General features: G+C 54.0%; 1 protein-coding gene across 2 annotated transcripts; it reads right to left on the reverse strand.

The window, feature by feature from the left end:
• Positions 1–1,644: 1,644 nt before the first annotated feature.
• On the reverse strand, positions 1,645–10,612 carry LOC118179124 (AN1-type zinc finger protein 5-like). Of its 2 annotated transcripts, none has more exons than XM_035348215.1 (6): positions 10,570–10,612; positions 8,408–8,581; positions 6,954–7,044; positions 6,110–6,228; positions 4,358–4,468; positions 1,645–2,436 (listed from the first exon to the last, which is right to left on the reverse strand). In XM_035348215.1, the coding sequence occupies exons 2-6, from the start codon at positions 8,556–8,558 to the stop codon at positions 2,288–2,290; spliced, it is 621 nt and encodes a 206-aa protein (XP_035204106.1). In that variant the 5' UTR covers positions 8,559–8,581; positions 10,570–10,612; the 3' UTR covers positions 1,645–2,287. The 2 variants fall into 2 exon arrangements, with proteins under 2 accessions (XP_035204106.1, XP_035204104.1); XM_035348213.1 differs by having other exon boundaries at positions 6,954–7,047.
• Positions 10,613–11,055: the final 443 nt, after the last annotated feature.

An 11,055-nucleotide genomic window follows, 5' to 3' on the forward strand; every position in this document is an offset into this window, starting at 1 on the left:
CCACGCCGCGCGCCGCCCGCGCGCCCGTTGCCGGGGCAGCGCCGCGCGCCCGCGCTGCGAGGGGGCTGCGGGCAACCGCGGCGGGCAACGGGGGGCGGTGCGCGCCCAACCGGGGCTGCGGTGCAGGGAGGCTGCGTGCAAGCGGTGCGTGCAGCCAGGCTGTGGTGCAGCAAGCACCACGCACCCTGAGGTGCAGCTGGGCTTTGCTGCAACCGGGCTGCGGTGCAACCACGGCATGCAACAAGGGTGCGGTGCAACCGGGCTGCGTGCAACCACTGCGTGCAACTGCTCAGTTCCTCCCTGCAGGGCTAGCACCTTCCCGGTGCCGCATGGTCGCTTCCCCGCAGCAGTTGCAGGCCCCCCCAGGACGTTGCACTGTCCTGTCCCTTGTGGGCTGCAGTAGGGAGGCCCTGGCAAGAGGGGGTTGCGCCCCGCAGACCGTGCGGTGAGGGGCCCTGCCCTTCCTGGGCGCCCGGGAGGTGAGGGGCGGTCTTGGGGCCAGGAATCCAACCCTGGGGGTTCCCTCGCAGCGCGTGGCCTTGTCCCCAGGCTGCAGCATCGCCCAGGACCCCGTCTCCAAGCCCCGCAGTGCAAGGCCCTGCACAACCCCGCTGCTTCTACCAGGGCTGGTTCTTGCACCGCACCCCACTTGCTGCTGGAGGCAGGGAAACTGAGGCACGGTGCCCCCACCGTCCCAAAGAGCCCTGAGCCACCCCGAGTGGAACACCCTGCCCACAGAGAACCTCGCACAGCACCCAAGCAAATGAGGCTGGATTCGTATTCACATATCCAGGCTCGTACTTTCTACAAGGAAGGAAAATAAAGAAGAAAAGGGAGGTGGGGGGGAAGCTGATGTCTGCCCTGCTGCCCCGGGGCCTTCCCTGTCCCCTCCACAGCCGCGTTCCCTCCCCAGGGGCTCACAAACTTTGTGCAAATGTGACCCGAGGGGTGGTGGCAATACCTAGTGCTTGGTGCAGGCAGGGGAGCCAAGCTGTGCCTCCCCCCACCCGCTGGCAGCCCCTTCTGAAATCTCCACACCACACTTACAAACGAGGCAGGATTCCTGCGGGACTCGCTCAGTGCCAGGGCTTGTTCCCACCCAGCACGACAACGAACCCTGGGACGCGGAGCCACGCTGGCAGCCCCGGCACGTCCCAGCACTAAAACGTGCCGCCGCTCACGTGTCCTGGGTGACACCTCCCAGAAGCAAAATCCAAGGAAAACGTTGGCAAAGACCAGCTGAGGCTGGGCAGAGGCTGCTGGTGCTCCCTGGGACCCGTCGGGATGCCAGTGCTGGTGAGACAGCCAGAAGCCGGCAGTCCCAGCCCCGCTTTCCCCAGAAGCGGAGCCCTGGTGTCCCCCCTGCCCCTTCCCTGCCCCCCCAGAACCCTGTGGGTGTGTTTTGGTGTTCCCCAGATGCTGCTACATGTGGTTCTGAGCTCCCCAGAGCCCCCTGGGTGCCCTTCTGTGTTCCCCAGAGCTCCCCACATGCTTTCTGGAAAGCCCCGGAGCCCCTCTGTGGAATTCTGGGCACCCTAGAACCCTCCCTGTGACTTTGTGCCTGCCCCAGAGCCCTCTGCATGCCCTTCCCCACACGGAGCAGCGCTTGCTTCCAGGTCCTGACCTGTGGCTGGAGGGTGTCTGTGTCACGGCAAGCCACAAAATAACTTTACTGTGCCACACTCTGCAGCTTAAGGATGCAGTTGCTTCAACAACAGCTTCTCAAAGGAAAGGGAGGGGTTTAGGAGGCATTAAAACTACAGAATCCGCTTTTCTGCGTCCGAGACCGAACACCGCTCGGCGCGCAGGGGTGGGACTGCTGCTGGGAACCCTCAGCTTCCCCTTCTGCGTCCTGCAAGAGGAGACGGTGGGGCAGAGGGAGGGAAGTCCGGGGGCAGCTCAGGGGCTCCAGCCACGAGTTCCAGGCAGTTTGCAGGGCCTGGAGCCGTGGGGTGAAGGGACGGGCTGGCCGGCTGAGCGCCACTGCCCGCGCCCATGCGCTGCCCCGGCAGAAGACGAGTGCCAAGGTGGCACGTGGAGCGTGTGAGGGCCGTTATCCCCATGGGAGCTGGGCAGAAATGGATCGGCTGAGCCCTGTAGGACTGCAGGGAGAGGAGGAACACCATGCTTCTGCCAAGGAGGTGCAAGGAGCCACCCTGTCCAGGTGCTGGTTTGCGTGTGCTGCTGGATCCCCATGTCCACTGGTGGGGCTGGGAGGAGGAGGGAGGCTGGGAGGATGGGGGGAGCACCAGGCCACCAGGCTGTAGTTCACGCCGCTCAGCCCCATTCACAGCTTCTGGATCTTCTCAGCTACAACGACGGGGTTCTCCTTCCGGATCTTCTCAGCGGCTTCTGCCTTGTAGTCATAGGGGCAGGCGTGCATGTCTGAGTACCGGTGAATGGCACAGAACAGGTTTCCGCAGCGGCAGTCAAAGCCTGTGGGGAAGAAGAGCAGAGACAAAACCACGTCAGTCACCACCCAGCAGGGTCCGGCCCTCTCCTGCTACACCGTGAAGCTCCACTAACGCAGAAAAAGGAGGCTGAGCCAGTGAGGGGTTTGTGTGTCCTCGCTGGGCGAAAGGGAGCTGGGGTAGGGCACGATCCTGGGCCGCAGTTTTGGTCTCCTGTGTGTGGCTGAGCCGCTCTCAGGGCTGCTGTGAGCACACACGTGCTCCGGGCAGGGCCAGATGTTACAGCGGTGGGAAAAGCTCCCCAGGCAGCTGCTCTCCTCCTCCCCCAGGAACAAGGGATATGCTGAGGACTGCAGAGCCAGATTTCTAACCCAGCCCGTGAGCAGGCAGCCCGAGCTGCAGCCGAGCCCTCCAGAGCATCACGGCAGCAGCACCTGGACTGGCCAGCAGTGAGGTGGCGAGCAGCAAAACCCTGACCTCATCAGCATCACGTTCAAGCTCTTTAGGCCTTAAGAGTTTGTAATTTAGTCACTTCACTTAGCCACAGTGCTGTCCAGAAGTGCAACCATTATCACAGCACACGGGGAAACTGAGGCATGGAGAAGGGAAGAGATTTGCTGCAGCACAGCAGATCAGCTCCCATTGCGCCGGCAGTGAACCACGCTTTCCCTTGTAGCAACTACAGGCTGTACGGATCCCAAACACACGGCCATGAGGTGCCACTTTACACCTGCTTGAGAAAACCCATTTTATCCCAAACGCCTTGAATTCTCAGGAGTTCCCTGCAAGTTGATTCTTACAGGAGAGGTGACTTCTGAGTCAGAAGCTCTTAAGGAAACACCCATCCAGGAAATCTATCCTCCCTGCAGACCTGAAGGCTAGGCACAGCCACAAAATAACTTTACTGTGCCGTACTCTGCAGCTTAATGATGCAGTTGCTTCAACAACAGCTTCTTAAAAGGGAGGAAAGGGCTTAGGGGGCATTAAAACTACAGAATCCACTTTCTACATCTAAGACCAAACACTGCCTTCCCTGCAGTCCCAGCCAGTGCCCTCAAATCTCCAGGCTCTGAAGTGCCAGGTGCTGGACAAACCTTTTGGGCCAGACTCTGCCGAAGCAGCTTACATCAACGAAAGCAGAAGTGCAAGTGCAGCTGCTGACTGCTGAACGCACTTAGGAGGCTAAAAAGGAGAGAGCTCTGCTAGAACAGCGTGACCTGCACGGCGCTAGGGTTAACTTCTTCCAGGGAAAACTAAATTCCAAGTTCACTTTAGGGGAATGATGTTTTTATTAACAATTTGCAGACAAGTTAACTGCTTCACGATTTTCCTTTCTGGGGCCAGTTTTCCCAGTGATTCTACAATTGGTACCAGCCACCCAACACCACTGCCGAACCTCTCGCTATTTGGCTTTACAGGCTCAACGCTGAGCGCCACCCTGCTCTCAGAAAGCTAATGGTACAAGTCAAGCAACTTGAACAAATAGGACGAGTCCTGGAGTGGGATTTTCAGTCTAACTCCCTTCATGTCAGTATTGCCAAGGTTTTACTGCTGTTTTGAATAGGAGCAGAATTAGATCGACAGCGAGAGCTGCCTTTGTTTCTGCAAACAGCTTTTGCCAAGCAGCAGAAATAACCCCACAGACACTGCTCCATCCAGTTCTGCAACCCAGAATTCAAGGGCTGGCAGAGAAACTGTGACAAGCGTCAGATTCCCCACGCTACTGCCAGCGACAGCTCTGTTTGCAGATCAGAGTCCTCTTCCCACCTCCCCTGTGGCACCACATCTTGCAGATGTGAAATACTTTTTGGAGGGGTACCTCCAAGCACTGACCCACGCCAGCCCTCTGAACTCGGGCAGCATCACAGCACCAAGTGATCTGTTTGCAGGGCTACGAAACCGACTGCTGAGGCTGCAGGCAGGTTTCCTTGCAGTCCATGTCTTACCAGTCAGCCCTATCTTCTTCCGGCATGTGAAGCAGCGATTCTTTTTCTGTTTTGGTTTTTCTGAAGATGTCTTGCTCTCAGCTGTGTTCTGGGACGTTTCAAGGAGAGTACCTGAAACAAAGACCAGGGTTTTGTTACCTGTCTTGATGAACTAAGCAACACATTCATTTTATTCCTGTAGCCGCTTGATTCTGGGTCTGTGCCAGACAAACACCTCCACCTGCACCCTCTGGCCCCGACAGTTAACAGCCTGCAGACTTCGATCCCTAACTGAGGTTTGTCCTCGTCCACAGACAGGCCTGTGTGCCTCATGCAGCTTCATGTTCTGTTTCAGTTCCCTAAGTCCAAGACTCAGAAACATGACCAAGATCTAGGTTTAGCTAAGGCATACATAAGGTAACGTGACGCTGTTTAGCTCATGCTGAGAAAAGGTAAGGCTAAGTAGAATTACCTGCTGCTTGCTGTAGGTTAAGAATGCACACAGACAGCTTAGCTGATGTACAGTAACACAAGTGCACATCTGAGCCTGCAGTTAATCTTCGTTTAAAAAAAAAAAATTAACCCCTTGTAAGTACTGGTAATTATTTTTGTTGACTCTTATGTAAGTGTTCCTTGTATGTAGGTCTCAGAATGCTTTGCACAGATACTCATCGCTGTCTCTAATCTACCAAAAGGAAAACTGAGCTCTGAAAGCCAGATTGTTAAAGGTCACTGATGCTTAGCAGGATTTCCTACAGCACCTAAGCAGGCTAGAGTCAACAGGAGGGAGGAGCTCCAACTGCTAGAAGATACACACCTGCAGCGCACACGGCGCTGAAAACCAGGCTAAGGAGACCAGAGGCAGAGACAGCTTTGTGGATCTGACCCTAAACAACTTTCTAGTAACCCCACAACCAGATGAGTGGGGCAGGCTCTTTCAAGTCTCTCTTTGAACAGTCCCTCACCTGCCTGTTGTAAACTGTCTCCTGGGCTTGCAAGCAAGGGATTACCAAACAAAAAATGCACAATCACACACAGTGACTGGAGCCTTTGCTGCTTTTTTTTAAACAGCCAACAACCCTGTGGGTTTTTTTTTTTAGCTTTGTACACAAGCAAACTGTCAGTTTTAACTAAAGGTGGGTGCCTCCAATGTAACGTCACTTGGTCACAGCTCTGCTGCAGCGTGAAGTCTTGCCTTGTAACAGATCTACCAGAGGATGTGTCCTGCTGGCCAGTGACACCCATACTGCTCCAGCACTTCACTGTATCCTCTCTGCAAACAAACTGACAGCATTACATCCCTCTGAGGAGCAGGGATGCCTCTGAGCACACAGGACGATGCCTGAGCCACCAGCTGCCCTTGGCCACCATCACAAACACTGCTCCAGGGTCTCAGCTCCTCTCCCAGCACTACACTGGATCCATCTCTGTTCCTCCCCCGAGAGCTGGCACAGACCTGCAGCGTGCAGCTGACAACAGCCGTGCAGCAGGCTGTGGGACGCTCTGGGCTTCCTGCCATTCACTAAGATAGGCATCATGGAAGATTAGCCTCCTGCCAGCGAGCTGAGGGCTGGCAGACACTCAGCGCTCAGCCCACGAAGCAATCTCTGTCGGCCTGCCCTCAGGGGCAGTGTTTTCTCTCCCTATTACTTTCACTGCCAGTGGCTAACAACTGTCCCCTGGACTTACTGGCCAGTGTTGTGCTTGCTGCTGAAACTGACTTGCTAGATTGGTGTCATCTTGACTTGTGCAAGGCCGAACCAATCAGTCTACCTGATGAGGAAGATGCTGATGTGCCTTCTTCTGTCTTGATGAACCCTTCCGTCTCGCTGCTGTTTTCTTCTCTGGATATGCTCATGGCTGTCATCTGATGGGTCACAGGAGTCTGAGCGCTGGGAGCATTTCCAGAAACAAACCATAAAGTAAACACAAATATTTTCCTCAATGAACAGTTAGGTGGGAGCGGTTTTCAGATCATAAACTTAGTTTCATTATACTTGGAGGGAGCACAGGAGTACAGTAGGCCAAATGCCCTTGAGACCCAGGATCAAAGTTCTTTATAGGCACAAATGTGTGATAATCTCAGTTTCCTTTTCTACCCAATTATATCTCAAAGCCAAGGTAGCAGCCCAACAAATAAGACCAAGGCCAGGGAAACAGAGTTATGAGTCATGACTGTAATGTCATGGGAGAGCTCAAGGAAGTAGTAGCAGTGTCTTCCTTCCTATCAAATAGGACTGAGGTCCCTAATTCTGCTTTCGCAGCTTCCAGACTGGATCACCACCAGGTGCTCTCACTTAGGAAAGAGTTGAAGCCAAGCAGTTTAACATAGCTAGTGACGGACACACTGCACTGGCTGTAAGAGAACCAGGCTGCAGGAGAACCAGTTTACTATGGGGTGTTAATTTCCTACCGACCTCTGGTACCTGACTCTGAACCAGTAATCATGGTCAGGAACATCTCAGTCCTCCAGTTAAACCAGGGTCAAAGTGAACTGTGTTTGATCCAGCCTGTTTTACAGATTTCCTTGGCCATGCAAAGGCTGAGAGCCTACCCCTTGTGTCCCAGGGCCAGTTTGTAGCACGGCTGTAGAGAACCCCCCAGACTACACCCCTACCTGGCTTTCACATCCTCAGGCGTGGAGTCTCCTTCTGCATGCTGCCCTGCAATCGAGTCTGATGCCATGGGGCTGCTGTTGGGACCACTGGCTGCTAAGAAACAAGATCACAATCTCAGCAAAGATTTAGAAATGTTAGCAAGTTCCTCAGGTGCTAGGAGCAAGCAGGATGGAGCATTTCCAGCAGGCTTAAACCTCCTGCTTCCTACCGGGAACTGGCAGGGTGCAGCCAGGTTGGGATCACTCCCAGCTCCCCGATTCTTACACTCTCCCCTCCAGATTTGTGTGTAGGTCTCTGTGGGGACAGAACATCAGGCCAAATAGACCTCACCATGACCCGGTGCAGCTATTTTTACACTAGATCAGGAATGGCTCCTTAATCAGGATCAGAGCAACCTTCTGAAACGAGCTGCTCATCTTCCTGAGAGCTGAAGACCTCATTTATGGAGATCTGCTCAGCTCCTCGGGATCTGTTAGCTCCTTTTTGAGGGATGAGTGTTTATTCACAGCAGTTATGTGCTGTGTACCTTCCACTACTGTGTTTTTTTTAAACATCTGGTACAACCTGACTTCAGCCACCCACGACACCTCTGGCACTCTTTGATTTCCCTTCTTTTCCTTCAGCATTGCAAAGCAAATGCCACATCAGCAGAAGTATTCTCCTATCAGTATAAATAAAAGAGCTGTAGTACCAACATCCCTCCTATCCAGTGCTACTTTGCAGCTTCTAAGTGTAAGAACCAAATCCCCCTCTGCTGAAGAGAAGTAGCTTGAATAGAAACGTGTTGTTTTACGTCATTCGAGGATCTAAACCAGGGTATTTAGAAAAACCCTTTGTGATTAATCCTTTGTCAGCAAGAGCTGATACACATTTTGAGTGGGTAATTCAAGCAACGCCATTCTTACGCTCAGGAACAAAACTAGAGATCTCCAGAAGGCGTTTCTCACTGGTGTTGTAAAGTCAGTACAGGGTGCATCTGCACAGACTCTCAGCAAGAGAAAACCCTGCTGCTGATGCTGAGCACCCCTTCCATGTGCCGAGTTTCCTCCCAGCTCACGGAGATGTCAGCTGTGCTTAGCTGCAAGAAACAAGGCTTTTATTTCATTGGTTTTGCCTAGCAAGCTCGTTGAGAAAATTATGCAAACTCAAAAGGCCAAAATCTTCCCAAATAAAATTCTATCCATTTGGAGGGATCTGTCACGGTTTCCAGCAGCCACCACAGAGCTCAGGGAGAAGGTTACAGCTCTAAATCTGGGCCACTGTTAGAGCAAGTGAAGTTTTACAGCTTACTGGAAGGTGCTGACTGAGACGGGGTTCCACAAACAGCTGGGACTGGGAAGAAAATAACCAACCCTCTTCCAGGGAACAGAGCTGGTGGCCAATACCAGCATCACGCTCTAACCCAGTTGCATCCAGGCACTTAAGACAGATTTCTTGGACAAAAATCCTCTACCTGATGGGCTTATCCGGTCACTGCTCTGTTGCCTCTGCAGAAATTCCTTATAGCAAATGGAGCACATCCCATTGGTTCGGGGGCTGCCATAAAATCCACAGCCAGTGGTACACAGCAGAGGCACCTGGGTTTGATTCGTCTCTTGAGCCATTCTTTCTCCCTCAAGACACCAAGCTAAAAACAGGAATAAAAATGAGACAGCTGTTACAGTCAAAGAACTAGTTCATTGTATACTGCAGCTGATCAGGAAGGAGCACAAAGGATCCCGAGAGTCTGGTTCCTGCATGCACACAACAATGCAATCCGAGCCCCTTGAGCTAGAGATACAGAGGGCTTGTAGGCAGCGACAGAATACACAGCTCAGCTGCCACAAAGCCTGAAAAGTCAACAGGAGTCCCTCCACACCACAGAGCTTCCTAAACTCTCTGTAAGATACGCACGTAAGACCTGAACGATCAGCTCTCAAATGCAGCAAGTGCCATCGCAGCATGACTAATGACTCCTGCAAACACCGGAGCACCAAATGCAGGTCAAACGGCCAGCATCCAGGTTAATTAGTTACCATCTGCGCTCAGCAGCATTCGTTTTCACTACCAGACAGCTTTAGTTTTTTTTAATTCTCAGGAAGATGATGCAAGTGATTCAAAAGGAACCTACTGACGCCCAGTTCTGATATATTAAAGTGTTTCCTGGCATTCCTGGTGGATAAGGAGAACCAAAGGTTTCTATATTTAGGATGGAAATAAGAATAAGGCTTCCTTCCCATCTATAAGGTGTGGTTCTGGAACACCTCCCTACGAGGAACAATAGGAACAGCCATCCTATTTGCAAAATGAATCTTCCTCTCTGGCTCCCATGCTGTCGCCTACATGTCCAGGAGCTGACCCTTTCCAGCCACACGTGGCGCAACGTTTATATGGCCAGACTGCACTGCACCCTTTAAACCGTAAGCAGTAACTCCCGGCAACAAAAACACACAAATTCAGATGGAACAAAGAGATATAAAACATAAAACACCATCAGCAGCTGGAATTATGCGCTATTCTGCAGGCAAGATCCTGCTTTCAGGGTAGCACCAACCAGTGCACCAGCACTACAGATTTACATCAGACAAAAAGGAGCATAGCACCCAGCCCCGAGTGGCAGGACGAGTCCTTTCAGCTGTGTCGGAGCTCTGCAGCAAGGATTTCCCCCTTCCTTCATCCGCGTTTCCTCAGGAAGCAGAGCAGAGCCAGCTTCCCCGGCCTGATCCCTTTGTGTGAACAACGTGGCCGTGGCCTGTCCAGCCTTGGCACAGGATGATAGACATGGACGTTCACAGGTGGCTTGGAAGTACCCTAGAAAACACGAGGCGTTGCTCTGGGGAGTTCCCAGCAGCGTGCCTCCTTCTCCTAGCATGGCAGACACACAATGCATCCACGGCTTCACAACTAACTCTGCCACTTTCTTTCATGCACCCACAAAACTTGCTCTGCAAAGGGAATAAGGTGACGGGATCATGAAATCATAACCCCCAGGAGCGCTCCTGTGGGAAGGAAGTGAATCAGCTCTGGTTTGTTCCTCCTTGTCCTCAGCTGTGCGATAGGAATCTCAGCTCTGCAACTGGGGTTTCCTTTGCAGATCTAGGACCAGTGTTCCCGTTACCAGACCTGGAGTTCCTCTATCCAAACCAACCTCTCCTTCATCACAAGCAGCCGCAGGAGCCTCCTCCGCACTCAGCTCCCCTGGCCAGGCTGTACAAAGGCTGTGGTTAGCACAGAGCAAACCTGAAAGGCTGAATCCCCATGACTGCAACCAGGTGGCAACCACCACCACTCACAGAATGATTTTCATAAGTTGTTTCTAATTTTGAGTGACCCTAGAGACAGAAATAGAGGATTGCTGCTACATTTGACAAGTTTAGCTATCCCTCAGCAAGCTGCCTTACCTAGCCATCCACAGGCAGCCCGCAGATGGTCACAAGTGCCAAGCAGCACGTAGCCTTACTGCAAAACCCACTGAAATAGAGAACCTGAGGGGAGATCTGACCTCTTCCCCTTTTGCTGCTCTGTCCATGAGCCAGCCCCTGGCACAGAGGCGGCCTGGAGGCAGCACCAGCGCAGTACTGTCGGAAGCCAGGGCTAACACCACTTCTCGGCCACCCAACGCCCCTGTCCACTCACCCAACAGGCCTCCTGTCCGCCGCTCCGCTCAGAGAGGTGTCCACGCCTGGGGCAGCGGCGTGGCGCCCCGAGGAAGCCACCCCGCAGCTGAGCCGCTCCCTGTTTGAAGGCCAAGGCTGCCCCGAGCTGCCTGTGACCGAGGAGGCCAGTGCAGGGCTGTGACCCCCACCTGAAAGAGAACCCCCAAACCCAAGTCACGGCCACGGCACTCAGGACCCCTCCGGGACCCTACCAGCTGCCAGCAGCGCAGGGCCCGCAGTGGGGAGGCCTCGCAGGGCACTGTGGAGCACGTCCCGAGCCCCCGCGGCCTCGCTGACCCCGGGGGTGGGCACGGCGGGGGGCCGTCCCCGGGCCTCGCCCCCAGCCGCGGCCGGGCGCCCGCTCCCCGCTCGCTGCAGAAATCGAGGCCGAGGCTTTGCGGCCTACGCGAAGGCGGCGGGCAGGGCCGCGGCCGGGCCGGGCCAGGCACGGCCGCACTCACCGGCG

The sequence above is a fragment of the Oxyura jamaicensis genome, chromosome 28 (assembly GCF_011077185.1).
Source record: "Oxyura jamaicensis isolate SHBP4307 breed ruddy duck chromosome 28, BPBGC_Ojam_1.0, whole genome shotgun sequence".
NCBI lineage: Eukaryota > Metazoa > Chordata > Aves > Anseriformes > Anatidae > Oxyura > Oxyura jamaicensis.

Bases quoted from the DNA above. Each gene is read 5' to 3' on its own strand.
- LOC118179124 (XM_035348213.1), bottom strand. From the start codon at position 8,558: ATGGCTCAAGAGACGAATCAAACCCAGGTGCCTCTGCTGTGTACCACT. The intron at 7,048-8,407 runs GTAGAGGATTTT...CTTGTTTCTTAG, and splicing joins TGACCGGATAAGCCCATCAG to CAGCCAGTGGTCCCAACAGC. The intron at 6,229-6,953 runs GTAGGGGTGTAG...AAATGCTCCCAG, and splicing joins CCTGAGGATGTGAAAGCCAG to CGCTCAGACTCCTGTGACCC.